Source organism: Simochromis diagramma, unplaced genomic scaffold (genome assembly GCF_900408965.1).
Source record: "Simochromis diagramma unplaced genomic scaffold, fSimDia1.1 OVJJ01000355.1, whole genome shotgun sequence".
In the NCBI taxonomy this organism is placed as follows: Eukaryota; Metazoa; Chordata; class Actinopteri; order Cichliformes; family Cichlidae; genus Simochromis; species Simochromis diagramma.
Genome location: NW_024387174.1, coordinates 2,573,442 through 2,592,090, shown reverse-complemented (window position 1 = coordinate 2,592,090; position 18,649 = coordinate 2,573,442). Strand labels below are relative to the sequence as shown.

The window sequence follows — 18,649 nt, the reverse complement described above, 5'->3', positions numbered from 1 at the left end:
AATGTTTGAACATAATCATATATGCTTAGAGTCTATAACTGTTTGCATACTGATAGAAGGTCTCATCCTTAGTACGACTCTGTGTGCTATGAGATGGGAGGACGTTCACTCCTTTTTCCAGAGTGTTCTGGCATACCTCACATACATCCGAGGGTCATGAGAGAGGTTGTATCTTCTCTTTCTGATATATGGTATGGCAGACACATCTGTATCTGTTTGAGTATAAGAGCCTTTTCTTTAGGTGGACCGCTGGACTCCTCGTGCCAGCTTTCTGAGGAGGCGTTCACAGGGTCATATTTTGACCCACACACACGCCCACACATCCACATTTACACACACACATGCACACACAAACAGGTAGTCTTTGTTCACACATATGCCTGTTTAAGATGTCATATGTTAATGAACCTATGCATATTGATGTAACCACAATATAGAGCAACAGAAAAATCCAGGAAAGGAAACAAAAAGTAAAATTAAACTTTTTAAATAAAAGCATAAAAAGCAACACAATAAAAAGTCCATTAACATCAACATCAGGAGTCACTGAGAAAATAAACTTAATATTAGATCAAACGTAAAGAATATAAAGAAGCTGAAAGGAAAAAGTCAGAAGTTGAACATTTTAATGTCCAATAAAACATAATCACACTTCTATGTTAAAGATAAATCAGTTTTAAAATGAGATCTTATCAGGCAGCAAACAGTAAATATGAGATTTTTTACGTGTCGTTTGTCTTTGTCGACTGAGTTCAAATCTTTATCGTCTCAGTTCAAAGTGGTCTCGACCTTTTCTTTGTTCTTCTTTGTGATCACACCCATATGGAAAAGATATATATAAATCTTATAAAGTTTGTATCTGTCTTGTGTGAAACTTGTATGAAAAGCATATAAGAGTGAAAACAGATATAAGATCCCTTGAAAAATTATATAATTAAACTTGTATGTTTTGGATACTTACTAAAACAATATATGAAAGTAATGAGAAAGTGGCCACTTTCATGAGTAAATCATATAAGTTTTTACTATTTCTTTTCCATATGGGCATGAACGTTCAGAGAAGGAGTTTCTCTCCTTGCTCTATTTTAGCCATGAGCTCTGCTTTTTCTTTCATCTCCATCAGAGACTCAACTCGTTGCTTCCAGCCTGGTTTGCCCTCAGATTTCTTTCCTTCAATAAACATGTCGATGTACTCTGGAGTGGACAGAGGGTTTGGCTTCAGTGCTATCTATTTGAGTCTGTTCAGACACTTGGCAGAGTTCTCCATTAGTTTCATCACTTCAGCCTGCAAAAGTTCATATTCAGCCTTCAGTTTGTCCACCGATCCCTGAACAGTCATCTTCTCTCCTCTGGCTCTCTGGTATTTTTCTTTCAGCTCTTTCATTGTTCTTTTCTCTTTAACATCTTTGTACTCCCATCTGTACTTCTGATTAAAGTGTACATTCCAGTAACATCTGCCTGGACACTGAGTACAGTATCCACCTAATCCCATTGCTGGACAGTTTCTTAAACCTGCATCATTTGCTCTGGTACATGGATAGTGACAGGTGTAATGACACTGCTGACAGTTGGTGATGTAGTTTCCAGAGCCAGAAATGTCTTCCTGAAAAGGCTTTTTGACAGTAACTTCAAACTCAAAGTTCTCATTTCTGCTGATCTCTGCTTCATATTCTTTAAGTTTATCTCTTGTTTTTTTTTTTATCTCCTCAAGCTTGGCTAACCCACGTTTCACCTGCTCCTGCAGATTCTCGAGCTGCTTTCTTTCTCTGAGGACTTCCTTTGTTAGTGTCAAGCTTTTAGTTTCTATAAGACTCAGAGCAGCAAAAAAGCTCTTTATGCTCTCTGCCCCCATCTCCCAAAACATCTGATCAAAGCCTCCTTTTTTACCCTTCCTCCAACTGACTTCTTCAGATGATCCTTTCTGTGCAAACAATGCTGAGTTATTGAACTTGAAGTGAGTTGGAAGTCCGTCTTTTGTTTTAGGACATGGGACTCCTGCAGCATTGATCGCCTCGAGAACTGGAGGTCGCTGACCGTCTGCAAATGTCACCAGGATCCTGATGTTTTCTGCTACATCTTTGCCAAAGATTGAGAGCACTGAATCTAACACATATTTCTGTGTTGCTGTGAGTCGTGCTGAAGCAGCCTGAGCTACAAAACACACAGCATCAATGTCAGTGACACCGTGCTGAGCAGAGAAGAGATTACGTAGCTGCTCTGTGATCTCTCTGTCTCTTTCTATGCCTCTTGTATCTCCAAAGCCTGGAGTGTCAATAATGGTCAGAGAGAACGGGATTTTAAATCCATCCTGGTGGTTGATTTTGTAAACAGTGACTTCAGAGGTCTGACTGTGAGCTTGTGATGTTGACTGATCCTCATTAATGAATTTAAACCTGAAACTGTCCTCCCACTCGACACCAACAATGTAGTTGATCATCCCATCGATCAGAGTGGACTTTCCTGATCCTGTTGCTCCAAAAAGTATTATTGTACGATTCTGCCTCGTGCTTTCTTCTCCAAAGTTAAACTTCCTGCATCCATCTATGTTCATGTGTTCTTCTGTCAGAGGCAGTTTGTAAACTGAGGAGGAATCAGATTTGATCTTTTCACTTTTATCTCTCAGTTTTTCTGCCAAACACGTTTCTTTGTTTCTGCCACTTGAAGTTGTTTTAATAGAAACTTGATTAGCTGGCCCAACACCTGCTGAGGTCACTGCTCTGCATCTGAACACATACTCTGTGTTTGGCTTCAGATCTCTCACTGTGACTTCTTCAGCCTTTGCTTCTGTCTTCTGCTGCCATCCATCCTCTCCACTGACACAGTACTCAACAGAGTAGGAGGTGATGTTCTCTGCTCCAAATCTGGGTGGAGAAATCTTCAGTGTCACACTGTTGTGGTTTATGTCAGCTGCAGTCACAGTTTCAGGCTTTGAAGGAGGCTCAAAGTTCTCACTGACAGCAAATCCACCTTTATAAAGGTGGATGCTGGAACCTTCCTGTGTCTCGTTAGTTAACCCCACTGTCAGGAACCTAATGTTCTTGTTCTCATTGTTGGCCTCTGCAAAATCACTGAAGAGTTTTGCTTTTCTCCTCATTTCAGCTGTTACTTCTTTTGAGGTGCACCATTGTTCCTTCTCTACATCATGAGTGTGAGGATCTTGAAGGTCTGGGTTGGTTTGTCCCTCTTAAGACATGTTCAGAGCATGCGCAGTCGACATCAACGAGTTTACGGAAGTAGCAGTATGCTTCGTCAATATGCTAGCGGAGGAGATTATCCCCACTGCAAGAGTCACCACATTCCCAAACCAGAAACCGTAGATGGACAGATCGATCCGCACTGCAGTAAACGCCAGGACCGCCTCCTACAACGTGGGTCTCGCCACTGGCGATATGAGCGCCTACACAGCGGCCTCATACGGCGTGCGGCGCGCGGTGAGAGATGCCAAACGCCGGTACCGGGAACGTGTGGAGTCCCGCTTCCACCAGGGCGACACACGGAGTATGTGGCACGGACTACGCACCATTACGGACTACAAAGCCAGGGACACTGCGCCGATCAACGCCGACTCTGCATTCACCAACGAGCTGAATCAGTTCTACGCCCGTTTCGAGGTTAGCCAGGCGGCTAATGCTATCTACCGCCTGACTACCGAGGACAGTGACGTCATCAGCGAGAGACCGGTGACCAGCATTGCGGAGCATGACGTCCGAGCGGCACTGAGGAGAGTGAACACAAGGAAAGCGGCGGGGCCAGACGGCATCACCGGCTGTCTGCTGCGCTGCTGTGCTGACCAGCTAGCAGGTGTGTTCACTTACATCTTCAACGAGTCCCTGGCGAAGTCTGTGGTCCCCACATGCTTCAAAAGATCCACCATCATCCCTGTGCCCAAGAACAGCAAACCCTCATCCCTGAACGATTACCGGCCAGTTGCACTGACCTCGGTAGTAATGAAGGTGTTTGAGAGGCTGCTGAAGAACATCATCTCCTCCTCCATCCCAGACACCACAGATCCGCTGCAGTTCGCCTACAGATCCAACAGATCCACAGAGGATGCCATCGCCCACGTCCTACACACCACTCTCAGCCACGTGGACAAGAAACAGGGTAACTATGTGCGAATGCTGTTTGTTGATTACAGTTCAGCGTTTAACACAATAGTGCCCTGCAGACTGTTCACAAAGCTGAGGGATCTGGGTCTTAACAGCCGTCTGTGTGCATGGGTGTTGGACTTCCTCACTGGCAGAACTCAGGTGGTGAGGGTGGGCAGGTGCTTCTCCAACAGCATCACCATCAACACAGGAGCACCTCAGGGATGTGTCCTCTCGCCACTGCTCTACTCCCTCTACACTTCAGACTGTGTGGCCACCCATGGCTCCAACACCATCGTGAAGTTTGCTGACGACACAGTGGTGTTGGGTGCCATCTCCAACAACGATGAGGCGGCCTACATGGATGAAGTGAAGAATCTGGCATCATGGTGCCAGGACAACCACCTCCAGCTGAACGTCGGCAAGACCAAGGAGTTGGTGGTGGACTTCAGAAGGGGTCAGCACAGAGACTACAAGCCCATTATCATCAATGGAGCTCCAGTGGAGAGGGTGCAGTCCTTCAAGTATTTTGGTGTCCACATCTCCTCAGACCTGACATGGGCTGCCCACATTCAGGTCCAGACCAAAAAGGCTAGGCAGCGCCTGTATCATCTACGACAACTGAGGAAGTTCAGGGTCTCTCCAAAGATCCTCAGGATTTTCTATACAGGCGCTGTGGAGAGCTTCCTCACACAGAACATGACATCGTGGTTTGGGAACAGCTGTGTGAAGGACCAAAAAGCTCTCCAGAGAGTGATCCGCACAGCAGAACGCTGCTGCAGGATTGCTCTCCCCCCGCTTCAGGACACCTACACCAGGAGATGCCGGACTAGAGCAGATACTGAAGGACCCGTCCCATCCTGGCAACAAACTGTTCCAACTTCTGCAATCTGGTAGAAGGTTCCGCATCATCCGGGCAAGGACAGAGAGACTCAAGAGGAGCTTCTATCCCCAAGCCATCCGTGCCCTAAACACACACACCCGCCCTCTCACATCATCTATAACTGACTGAGACAGGACTCTCTTCCAGACACTAAACCAAGGAACAATGTACATTTCAATTCCTTTAATTTTAAATATGTTTATATCGTCTATCCTGTAAAATAGTCAGATGTCTATTCATATTAATGTACAGAATTCACCTGCTTGCTGCTACTACTGCACATTCACCCAATGTATATACTACATATATATATATATATAAAATGTTCTTCCTCTACACCCCCCCCCCCCCCCCCCCCACACACACACACACAATTTTTGCACATGTCGAGGAGCGTGTCAGGCTACATTTCACTGTGTGTTATACTTGTATAACTATGCATGTGACAAATAAAGAACCTTGAACCTTGAACCTTGATAAAGCTGAGAGGTACGGTTCATCCTTTCCCAGAGAGGTGAAAACAAAACACACAACATGCTCTGCACTCAGACTTTCCTTGTACAGATCATTTTGAGACGAGATGATTTTGGTGTTTTTCATCATCCTGGTAAAAGACATTAAAGTGTAGATTTCTCTCTCTTTACAGTCCATCCACTCGTTCAGGCTTTTGCTGTTGAAAGGTGAAGAATGTCTCTTCTTCAGGATCTCTGCAAGCTCAGCTTCCTCTTCTCCTCCTCCTCGGATTGATGGAAGTTTCTTCGCCAAAGATTTTTGGAAATCCAGCTTGAGCTCACAGCACATTTCTTTAAAAGTTTTCATTTTCTTACCAATCTGTGGGAACTGCTGTGCAGTGCTGGTTCCCAGTACATCATTGTACCTCATTTCCAGCTCACTGAAGTCCTCCAGGACTCTCTGTGCTTCTTGAACTAATCCTGTACTGATCTGACGGACGAGTTTAGCAGCAGAAGAATCTAAAGCTGTCAGTGGCAGCAGCCAGACCTTCACTGGTACAGTATTTTCTCCATTGGGTCCCAGTAATCCTGACAGACCTTGGCAGGCCTGTATGGCATCTTGAAAGTTTGTTGGAGTTTTTTGGGAGGCGAAAGTCTCCATAAAATTTACAAGATAATTTATCAGCTTTTTGTTTGTCCTCTTGAGTCAGTGACAGAGAACCTTCACCTTCTATAGAAATTAACGGAATCTTATTGATCATCATCTTCAAGCTGCCTTGTATTTCTTGATGATCTTCGTGTTTAGAAACCTCACGGTCAAACACAAAGAAAGCTTGTGCTCCATAAAGAATAGCTGTGACTACATGTGTTGCTAAGCCTTGATCAAAAACATATGAATGCTTCACGTTTCCTCTTCCGAGATGATTCATGGACAGCTCCTGGATCTTTGTGGTTGCCTTGTACTTCAGTGTTACTCTGGCCTGATTTCTGGAAGACACAACACCGGGACGCTGCGCTTATTGTGACGGGGGACTTTAATAGCGCCAACCTCAAACGCGCAGCGCCGAACTTTTATCAACACATCTCCTGCCCCACCAGAGGTGAAAGGACACTGGACCACTGCTACACTACGGTCAAGGACGGCTACAAGGCACAATCCCGCCCTCCTTTTGGCAAATCTGATCACGCCGCCATCTTCCTCATGCCAAAATACAAACAAAGGCTGAAACAGGAAGTTCCGGTTCAGAGGAAGGTCGCGCGCTGGACGGATCAATCGGTGGCCGCGTTACAGGACGCACTCGATGACGCAGACTGGGGCATGTTCAGAAACAGCTCCAATGATGATGTCAACGTGTTTACGGAAGCGGTTGTGGGATTCATCGGGAAACTAGCGGATGATACCGTGGAGACAAAGACTATCACAACGTTTCCCAACCAGAAGCCGTGGGTGGATAAAACCATCCGCGACGCTCTGAGATCCCGCACCGCTGCCTACAACACGGGACTCAAGACGGGGGACGTGGACCCGTACAAAGCCGCGTCATATAACGTGCGGAGGGCGGTGAAAGAGGCGAAGCAGCGCTACGGGAGGAAACTAGAGTCACAACTCCAACAGAGTGACTCTAGGAGCCTGTGGCGGGGACTAAGGACAATAACGGACTATAAAGCACCAACAACCGGTATGACGAACGCGGCCGTGACTCTGGCAGACGAGCTGAACACTTTCTATGCTCGCTTCGAGGCTGCAGCTAAGGACTCCAACAATGCTAGTGTTAGCGGCACTAACGGCTGCAGACAGGAAGATACTGCCAGCACCGGAAACGTGCTCGTCATCTCCGAGCATGAAGTAAGGAGAGCCTTCAAGAGAGTGAACACCAGGAAAGCAGCAGGCCCAGACGGCATCCCAGGTCGTATCCTAAGAGACTGCGCATACCAGCTAGCTCCTGTGTTCACTGAGATATTCAACATCTCTCTATCTCAGTCGGTGATCCCCACATGCTTCAAAGAGTCCATCATTGTTCCTGTCCCGAAGAAACCCCACCCTGCTTCTCTCAATGACTATCGCCCTGTAGCCCTCACCTCAGTAGTGATGAAGTGCTTTGAACGCCTGGTCAGAGACTTCATCATTTCTTCACTACCAGACACACTGGACTCACTACAGTTCGCTTACCGTCCAAATCGTTCCACAGACGATGCCATCTCTCATCTCCTCCACACATCACTCACTCACTTGGACACTAGAAGGGGGAATTATGTTAAAATGCTCTTCATAGACTACAGCTCTGCATTTAACACCATAATTCCCTCCACACTCACCACCAAGCTGGAGCATCTGGGACTCAGCTCATCTATGTGTCTGTGGATCTCCAACTTCCTAACTGGCAGACCACAGGCAGTAAGGATGGGCGGACATGTCTCAGCCTCCACCACTCTCAGCACTGGAGCCCCCCAGGGGTGTGTTCTGAGCCCCCTGCTGTACTCTTTGTACACATATGACTGTGTGGCCACTACCAGCTCCACCACCATCATCAAGTTTGCTGACGACACCGTCGTGGTGGGCCTGATCTCTGATAACAACGAGACAGCCTACCTGAAGGAGATTAGGAATCTGGAGAACTGGTGCCAGAGGAACAACCTCCTTCTAAACGTCAGTAAGACAAAGGAGCTGATAGTGGACTTCAGCACTAAGCAGGAGAGGAACTACCAGACCCCTGTCATCAACGAGTGCCCGGTGGAGAGAGTGGACAGCTTCAAATACCTCGGAGTTCACATCACGCAGGACCTGTCATGGTCCTGTCACATCAACACCGTGGTGAAAAAGGCCCGTCAGCGTCTCTACCACCTCAGACGCTTGAGAGACTTCCAACTGCCCTCCAAGGTGCTCAGGAACTTTTACTCCTGCACCATAGAGAGCATCCTGACGGGAAACATCTTAACCTGGTTCGGGAACAGCACCATGCAGGACAGACGAGCTCTACAGAGGGTTGTGCGGTCAGCTGAGCGCACCATCCGCTCCGAGCTCCCTGACCTGCACTCAATCTACAGCAGGCGGTGCTGGACCAAGGCCAGGAAGATCGTGAAGGACCTCAGCCATCCCAACAACAGACTGTTCTCTCTGTTGAGGTCAGGAAAGCGATTCCGCTCCCTGAAGACCAACACAGAGAGACTGAGGAGGAGCTTCTTCCCGCAGGCGATACGGTCTCTCAATCACACCACCACACAGTACTGACCCACACATATGGTTCTTACACACACACTGGACATTCTGGACATTGTTTTCACTTCATTACTTAAATCACGCTGCTGTTATTGTGTATATGCTGCTGTTATTGTGTATATATTTATTTATATTTCTTCATACATTCTTATATAGTTCTATATTGTGTATTTTGTTGTACAGTTATTTTATTTTCAACTTTAATTTATATATTTTATCTTATTCTCCCAGTTAAATTTACCCTTCATTCTAATTTGTGTTGTACAGTTATTTCATTTTTAACCTTAATTTATATTTTATTCCTTCCTAGTTAAATTTACCCTTTTTAATTTTTCATATTTATTTCCTATCTTATTCATAGCCTTTTCCTTTTTTGTTTTCTTTAGGTCACGAGCAGTTGTCCAAGCATTTCACTACATATCGTACTGTGTATGACTGTGTACGTGACAAATAAAATTTGAATTTGAATTTGAATTTGATTTAGTATCTTTCAGATATTTGGCAGATCCATCAACCTCACTAAGTCCACCCAGGAAACTTGCCTTTAGTGACGCACTAACGTTTAGAGCTGAGGATTCCTCCTGAATTGATTCAGATGAAACCATTTCAAAATCACTGTATATCTGAGGCCTGTCTCCTCTGTCTTCCATCAGGGCATCACGATCCCACAACGTGATTCCTGCAAAAAAAAAAAAAAAAAAAGACACAAAAATCTAGTTGAACTCATCGATTCATTCAGAAAGTAAATTTAATGTGAAGGCCCCACGTGTTGGATTGAAATTAATGTATTTTTTTTGTAATTATTGGTAATTATTCATGAAATGCAGTGTGATCTTCTCCTAGAGAAACACTGTGATTAAACTAAAATCATGGGATTTCCTCATCTTTGTAAATGGTGTAGACAATCTGAGATCATTTATTGTGTGCAAGCAGTATGGAGTTATTACATTTGAAGTGAACTGGCAGCCAGTAATCTATATCATCACTGAATATATTAAATTTTGTTGCACTTTCTTAATTGTTAAGTAATAGGAAACAGTCCCTGCTCTAACTGCACCTGTTACTTTAACTTGTTTAAATTTTCTCCACCACAGTAATAAAGACAAAAACATAAAGTGAAGCTGCGTCGGTGTACTTACAGTAGACAGCTGTGTGATCCTCTGAGGTCTCTGCTCTTCGTTCTCTTTTATATTCACTGTGAGGACAAAAAACCTTCACTGCAAGAAGAGAAAGCAGAAGAGCTTCAGGCTCGTTTCTCAGATTCATGTGTGACCTGCAGTCATGCTCACAGCTCTCTGAGGCTCTGCTTACATGACAGCAGGTGGATAAAAACTCTTCCCCTCTATGAGCTGAAAAAGAAGAGAAGTCATTTAAGTGACTTTGAACATGAAACTGTATCATCAAAAGATTCATATTTAAGGCTCCATGCAAAGAAGAAGCCACATGTGAGCATGATCCAGAAACACGCCTGTCTTCTCTGGGACAAAGTTCATTTAAAATGGACTGAGTGGAAAACATGGCTGCCAGGTCCTCTAGACTAAAGTGGAGAGGGACCATTTGGCTTGTTATCAGCAATCAGCTCAAACACCTGAATCTCTGATAGTATGGAGGCTGTGGAATCTGGAAAGGCTTCATCAATACTGAATACAAAAATACATGAACGAACACCCAGGACTGCTGAGCAGCTGATATCAGATTGGGACAAAGTCCAGCAGCTGCTGTCCTCAGTTCACAGACGTTTACAGACTGTAGTGAAAAGAAGAGATGCTACACATTGAAACATGGGCCTGTCCTAAGTGCTGCTGCTCAACATAAGATAGCATTTTTCTTTCATGTGAATCATTTAATATGTTTCTATAATCTTTTGTGAATCTAAATCGGGTTTAAGAGATTTGAAAATCATTTCACTCTCTTGTTATTTAGTTTTTACACAGCATCCCAACTTCATTTGTATCAGACTTGAATGGTCCCTGTAACTAAAGAATCAACAAGTTTCCATAGTAATTAGTGATGATTGTCGGTCTTGGCTACATCACCGACAGGAAGTGATAACCGCTAATTCATCATACTTTTGTGGAAAAGCAGAAGAGCATCAGGCTCATTTCCCTGAGCAGTGTGTGGCCTGTGAAATAAACGTGTCTAATGTACACGCTGAAAAACCAGACTACGAGCCTGCAGTCATGCTGTTCTTTTGTTCTCCGAGGCCTTGAGCTAAATGTTCTAATATATTAGATTAATGTTATGTTATTTATGTGAACATGTAATTTTACTGAGATTTCAGTCTCTTTTTCTGAAGACAGACATGAATAATATGAACACAGTTCATCCACAAGTGTGGCAGCGTGTAATCCTTTAAAACTGACATCAGTAAACTGTGGGGCTTTTTTTTTTTTTTTAAGCTATAGGTAAACTACATTTATTGCAGGAACCATTAACACTAAAAAGGCTGAGGAATAACTGAACGTTTGACACAGTGAGCAGGAAAGTGCCCGTGAGACAGCTGGAGATCCACAAACCATCCTGCTAGAGACACAATAACTGAGTACTAAGAACTGTGTGTGACTTCTTCAGTCTGACAACGTTCGGCCAGGTGAACAGGATGAGGTCTGGACTTTGGGCCGCTGCAACTCATTGGCACTTTTTTTAAGCTGTTCTTTTGGAGATCTGCTGCTGTGCTTAGGCTCATAATCCTGTTGATCACTCAGTTTAGTTAGATGGCCTCACATTTGAATCTAGAATAATTTGATATATGGAAGAGTTCAGTATCAACTCAGTGACCCTCCACCGCCGTGCTGACAGATGCTATGAGGTGTTTGTGCTGATATACTGTTTTTGGGTTTGCTCGAAACATGTGCACAAAGAAGCCATCGTGCAGTCGAGAGTGTCTGCTTTGTGAGCTCTGCTGCAGTTTCATGCTCTCGAGGTTGACTGTGCTCTTCAAGCTGAATGCTGCTCGCAGTTTCTCTTAACTGGCTACATCATTTTCCTTTTTGTACAGCCTGGAAACAGCCTGGATAAACCGAGGAATTCTGTCTGCCTGTGAATTTGCATAAGGGTCCTCATCCACACAACTTATGACGCACTATACCTGCTGGGCACCTCTTAATAAGGTGATGGGCATTTTTCTGCCTCCACTCTCCAACTCAGCGGCTGAAATGGAAATACAGACTTCTGCTTCTTGTCCTCTAAGACAGTGTTTCCCAACCACTGTGCCATGCCACAGAGTTGTGCCGTGAGAAATGATCAGGTATGCTGTGGAAGATTATCTGGTTTCACCTGATTAGTACTCTAAGCGACTGCCGTGAATAATGGATAGAACAATTACATTCTCTTCCAATAGAGGGCAGTACTTCTTCCTTTAATTAAATGAATAGACTATGTGCACGTTAGCATATGCTACTCCTGTGGGGAGCTTTGTTTCCGGTGTCCTATTCGTGCCTGGTTTACGGTCCAAAACAAGTTAAGCAAATGAATGAATCAAGCGGCGATTTACATTTCTATAGATGTCTCGGGCATTTACCCAATATATCTGTAAATGATGTTCATCGACTTGTCGATATCTTTCGCGCCTCAGGGCAAAAGAGAAAAGGGATTCAAATGTTAGATTTCTCAGCTGTCCCTTGTTTATCGCGGGTGTTATGTTCTAAAAATAACCAGCGATAGGTGAAATCAAGTAGCCAATTTTATTTTTTGATGGTGCAAAACCTTTCGTGGACATACAGCACTGCACTTCAGAGTCACACTGCTAGCATCGATGCAGCGATTCTGTACTGTACAGGAGAGACGTCACGGAGGAGATCGTCTGCAGGGATCAGGACGCAGGACACAATGTGATGTAAAAAAAAAAAAAGCGCAAACTTGCACTAAAAAATCCGTGAAACAGCGAGGTGAAAGGTGAACCGCGTTATAGCGAGGGACCGCTGTAATTTTGAAGGTAAGTCACAACATACCCTTTGTAAATACTAATGTATAGAAACCGTTACCAGCAATCATTCATTTTTGTGTGGTTTTTTTCACGGTTTGTTAACATGCTGTGTAGGCGTGTACTGGACTAGCTGATCTCGACATAATGGGGAAACATCTGGTTTGACTATTCTTCACCTGTAGTTTGAATGCTGAACATTTGCCTGTTTAAATCATGAGACCAGTCACTATACAGAGATGTGCTTCTGAATGTGGACGATGTGTCTTCTGCTGCAGTGATGCAGTTCTGCTTGTGTTGAGTGATGTAAACAACTGATCGATCTAAACTCTTTAAACGTCAAAATTGATCATTAGATTTTTTATGACACAACAGTGGTGAGTGTTCCCACCTTCTGCTCTTTGTAACTTAATGTGATCTTTCTGTTTTCGAGTTTTGGACATGATTTTGGAGGATATATCTTCGCAGTAGCGATTGACCGCAAAGTAAAGCTACCGGAAATGTACAACCCCACATCCGGTCTCAAACCAGGAATTTAGCATTTTCTCGTGCACAGGGTCTATTGCCAACTGCCAGTAAAACAGAAGAAGACAAAAAGAAAATTATATATGCTGTGTCCAAATTCAGGGGAAGGATGCTTGTTACATGCCAAGAGATGTGGCTTTGCTTTTGGTGTACTTTTTATCTTTCAGGTGTCAAGCCTCCACCTATTGGCCAGTTCAAAGTTGATTGGCATGTGTCTATTGGCTGGTCTGGGCACAGGTGGCCAATCACTCTCCGAGGATCACTACAAATGAGCAGCTCCCTGGCCAGCTGGTGACTGCTGGCTTCTGCTTTATGACAAACATTTGCAAACAGGCTTCTTTGTATTATGTGTGGTGGGAGGCTGGACAGGTAAGCTGGGGTACCCTATACACTGGTTGCAGGTTTTAAACTGTTAGTCACACTAGGTTATGCGGTTGATGCCACTCTTGTATGTTTTCACTGACCTTTTGTTGAGTAGTTAGGTAGGCCTTTTGTTTTGCATTTTTGTTTTAGTTAGGCCCTGGGAGCTCTCGACCTCTTTTTGTTTTATTACTTTCTTTGATTTGGATCAACCGCCCTCCTCCTCCCCCACCTCTTTTCTTTTGTTAAGTTTGACTATCAAGGCAAGCAACCAATAAATCCTGCCTGATTCTTAACTGTTCTGTTGTCTTCCTCCTTCATTGATTGTGGTTGTCCAGTGTTGCTGTCTCCTTCCTACCTTTGCCTCCACCATGGTGGGGGGGACGTAACACAAGTGGGGGCTCGTCCGGGATCGTTTTGTGCTGTGGACAACCTAAATTAATGAAAGTGTGTCGTGATTTTAGGGTGGCTACGTTTCATGGTTATGGTTGAAGATGAGTTTTGACCTGCTTGATTTTGTTAATCAACCTAGCGTTGAAAAAATTGACTTGTGTTGCAAAGATGACTTGTTAAGTATTGCTGCCCAGTATAAACTTTCCGTACCAAAATATGGAGTGAAGAAGGATATTAAGCAGGCTTTGTTGGAGGGGTTAATCAAGTTGGGTATCTTAATTAGCCCTGCTACAATGGAGGTACCTTCTCCGGACCCCTTAGCTTCCCCTGGAGCACCTCTGGGTGCCCAAGTTAAATCAGATGTGGCTCCCCAAACTCTGCCTTGGTTTAAGCCTTTCACTCCAGAATCCCAAATATCTAGCAGTGATGCAAAGCTTAAGGTTCGCTTACTACGTTTACAGTTGGAGGCACAGGAGAAGGAGAAGGTGCGTAAAGCAGATTATGATCTCCGGCTGGAGATCCGTAGGCTTGAGATGGAAGCTGAAAAATAAATCAGGTTAAAGCAGCTTGAAGTAGAAGCACTGAAGGTGTCATCAGGGTAGGAAACACATGCCACTAAAGAAATCCTAAAAGTCTCCCCAAAAAGTTTCAATGTTAGCAAAAATATTGCTCTGGTACCTACCTTTCGTGAGACTGAGGTAGATTCATATTTCAATGCTTTTGAAAAGGTGGCTACTGCTCTGAACTGGCCAAGAGACATGTGGCCTATTTTACTTCAGTGTAAATTAGCAGGCAAAGCTCAGGAGGTAGGACACCTCCTGAGCACACTGTGACGTAGGTAGGACACTACCAACCTACGTCATAAAACGAAACTTTAATTATGGCTCCCAACCATATGATTCCAGAAATCAGGCAGCATATCAGTTTCTTAGACCCTTTTGTTAAATTGAGACTTAGAAACCTCTGTGTCATATTTGACAGCTCAATGTTGCTCGAGCAACATTCCAAACGACTGGTCCAGAACTGCTTTTGTCATCTAAGGAATATTTCAAAACTCAGACTAATGGTGTCAAAGGCTGAACTTGAGATGATTATTCATGCTTTTATTTCTTCCCGTTTTTATGTAATGGTCTTTTTACTTGTTTAAAATCAGCTTTAAATCGTCTCAACGTGCAGAATGCTGCGGCAACGACCTTAACAGGCACCAACAGAAGATCTCATATTACTCCAGTTTTGGCCTCCCTTCACTGGTTGCCTGTAAGTTTTAGGTTTCATTTTAAAGTTTTAATTTCAACCTTTAGGGCCCTACATGGTCAAGCTCCCCAGTACATATCTAAACTGCTGAAACCGCATTCATCCTCCTGAGCTCTAAGTTCATCATATCAGAGACTGCTGGTGGCCCCACACACTCGATTTAAAACTCATGGTGTTCGGGCCTTTCAGGCAGTGGCACCACGGTTGTGGAATTTTCCTCCACTGGTTTTATGCTGAACAGACTCCATTGATTCTTTTAAAAAGCAGCTGAAGACATTTTTATGTAGGCAAGCTTTTAATTAATTTGTTGTTTTTATGTTGTATTTTACTGTTTTACATTGTTATTTGTTGTATTTTCCTTCTTTTTCATTTTCATTCTTTGTATTGTGAAACACTTTGTGATTTAAAAATAAATCTGTGAAAAGTGCTATATAAATAAATTTTACTTACTTAAAGTCATGATGGACTTGTTTCTCTTTACTTAGCTGATTGGTTCTTGCCATAATATGAATTCTAACAGTTGTCCAATAGGGGTGTCAGCTGTGTACCAACCTGACTTCTGCACAACACAACTGATGGTCCCAACTCCATTAAGAAGGCAAGAATTCCACAAATGAGCCCACAGGCACACCTGTGACCTAGACAGACGGGTAGTCAGGAAGTGAGCGGCTGTGGACACCCCCCTTTTTTTCTCCATAGAAACTTTATTGAACAAACAATGAGCATCCAACATACCAGATGGCCTGTGGACAGCCTTCTAGCCTTAAACTCCGCCCTTACTTCCGTGTTGTTCCGGTCGCTAGCGCCACAGTGCGAAAACTTTAAAATGGACCCAGAAATGTCACTCCGTTATTTTTGTATATTTGTAATTCTCGAGGAGCTAGGAAAACCTTATCGTTGTCACCCGCATGTTTTGTACCTGATGCTCATCAGAGACAATCATATCCAGGTAAAATAATTTCCTTTAATCTACACGCATTTAGGAATTACTCAGCTAATTACACGGATAATTGAATCCAAAAGGTGTTCGCCTGCCAAAAACTGATTTACAATGTTTCTGTGTATAATATGTATAATATCTTTATGTATGTTGGTAAATAGACTTCAGTGAACAGGGTTTACAAAGGGGTTATATAATTTTAAAATTACCTGTTTTTCAAGTGTTTTTGTAACTCTGTGTTATTGTACCTACATTATAACCAATCGGATCCTTTTTGTCCACTTAAAGTATGTTTACAGAACTGTTGATATATTTGTTGCGCTGTCTGCTGTCCTCTTGGGCAGATTACTCAAAAAATAAATGTTCAACTTTTTTTTTTTTTGAACTGGATAAATAAAGGATATTTAAAAGTCTCTGCCAAAAACTGATTGCAGCTTCTACCTTGTTACAGGAATGATGTTTGTGGCTCAAGGTGACTTGATATCATTCATGAGGGATACATTTGACATATGTTTCACGTATTATAGACCAACAAGTGCAATCAGTTTTTGGCAGACGATCATTTTTTGGCACAACATCGGTCATTCTTACACATGTACTGTATTATATAAAATATATAAACCAAAGGTCTTTGAAACTTATACAATCTAATCTTGTTTTTTTTACATAGCACTTTATCAAACTGTTGTCTGCTACAGAGTTACAAGTATTATACTAAAAATATAGCATCCACCATCTGTTTTCATATTTCTGGAAACATCTTAGTGGCAGCCACGAGTGAGCCGGCCCTGCAAACCCTGTGGATGGACGATGCAGTGGCCAGTGGGAGGAAGCATCCTGAAGCTCACCACCCTGTGTGATTCTCCACTCGCTGACCAGAAAAGACAAACCGCAGGTCTCAGTTGCTGCACCCCATCCACGTCTGATCTTGCTCGGGCAGATTCAGCAACACTGCCAGAGACTTCCTGTAATCTATTACAGTTGTTAAAGAACCGTCCAGGAAAAGGGCCCTGTTTCAGGAAGCCGGTTTAGAAAACTCAGAGTGAAAAACGATACTCAGGGTGAGTAACCCCGAACTGTCCAACTCGGAATATTCGGTTTCAGAAAGGCTGATAACAAGTAGTTCAATCAATGCGGGGTTGCTTTAACCCCAAGTTAAGCTCGCGCACGAGGATACATAAAGCCCTGATCAGTGGAGCACAGATTAAGCGAGTCACCATGGAGACGGAGGGAAAGAAGGCGCGGGTCAATGTATTTTACAGCGCTTGAGGCCGAAATTCTGATGGCAGCATATGCCGATAACATGCAAATTTTGCAGAAAAAAAGTAACACAGCCCCAGCTGCAAAAGAAAGGGAGCATGCATGGCAAAACATAGCCGACAGAGTCAATGCGGTGAGTGTTAATTTAAAACATTGATCTAGGGATTTCCACCCATTTAACACGTTATTTATTATATTTTATTTTTTATTTTATACATTTTATTTTGTGACGTGATGTGAGCGCAGGTGCAACCCAACAGGCCCCAAACGTTCCTGGCAGCAAGTAAAAATGAAATATAAAAATATAGTCCAAACAGGTAAGGTGTAATTGTATTATGAGCCATAGTGCTTGGTCTGTTTGTCCCATGTAAATCAATTGCAGTTAGAGGCTACATTAATTTCCCCTCTGTAAGCACTTATTGAAATTATCTGAGCACATTACAAGTACATATTTGCTTACTCTGTATGCTCAAATGTGGCCCGTTATAGCCAACAGAAAAAAAGCGGAGGCCCGAAAACAGGTGGGGGTCCTCCACCACCACCACTCACAGAGGCTGAGCAGTTGGCCCTCAGCCAAAACAGTGGGCGCCCTGTGGCCGAAGGCATCTCTGCGGGGACATCCTCTGAGTCAATAACCCTGCAAGACACAAGTGCCTACATAGGGGGTAAATTCAAAATAAGACATGATGTGCATACATCCTTTCTTCACAGTCACCTTTGCAGTGCTACTCATTCATTTGATAAACTCTTTACCATAATGGATTATTTTGTAGTGAAGTTATTTTCCTACTGATTTTGCCTTCCCTCAGTCTTGGTTGTCTTTGAGAGCATAATGACAATGAAGTGTAAGGTGATTGGTATGTTTGTTAATTGCCATTTGGTCCCTTGTAAGTTATAAGTGACCTGTATAAACCTCATATACTATCAGTTGATGGTGGTGGTGTACTGCATCTGGTGCAGCCTCCCTGTTGAGCCAGACCAACATGCAGTTGTGAGTAATACTCCACAGATTACATGAGTTTACAGTTTAGAACAGCAATGTTGTTTATTTCTTTACTACAGGAAAATAATGAAGAAACATTGACAGCTGTTACAGAGGAGGAAGCAACAGAGACACTTTATGAGGTTTACATCTTTTAATACTTTGTGTACAGGAAACACAGGCGACCAATAAAGCCAGTTGATCCAAAAATCTGTTTATTCTTCTTTCAACATGTTGAGGTGATGGGTCAAAAGAAATGATTGTGACATATGGTGTCTCTGACTGCGCTTCCATCTTGTATGTCCGTGGGAGGGTCAGGATGTTCATGCTGATCACTGCTGATGTTTGGTTCAGAAGGACAGTGTTCTCCTCT

At 43.5% G+C, this 18,649-nt stretch overlaps 2 protein-coding genes across 6 annotated transcripts in view; both read right to left on the bottom strand.

Moving 5' to 3' along the window:
- The window catches only part of LOC120744769, a 63,206-nt gene that overhangs the window by 10,934 nt on the left and 33,623 nt on the right, over positions 1–18,649 (bottom strand). The window contains exon 2 of one of the 5 annotated variants that reach the window (XM_040049315.1): positions 9,780–9,857. The exons of the other annotated variants lie outside the window; for them this stretch is intronic. The gene's annotated coding sequence lies outside the window, so the exon portion shown is untranslated. The remainder of the gene's footprint in view (positions 1–9,779; positions 9,858–18,649) is intronic. 5 annotated transcript variants of the gene reach the window in all.
- LOC120744778 lies at positions 1,109–3,196 on the bottom strand. Its single transcript, XM_040049341.1, has one exon. The coding sequence runs from the start codon at positions 3,092–3,094 to the stop codon at positions 1,229–1,231; it is 1,866 nt and encodes a 621-aa protein (XP_039905275.1). The 5' UTR covers positions 3,095–3,196; the 3' UTR covers positions 1,109–1,228.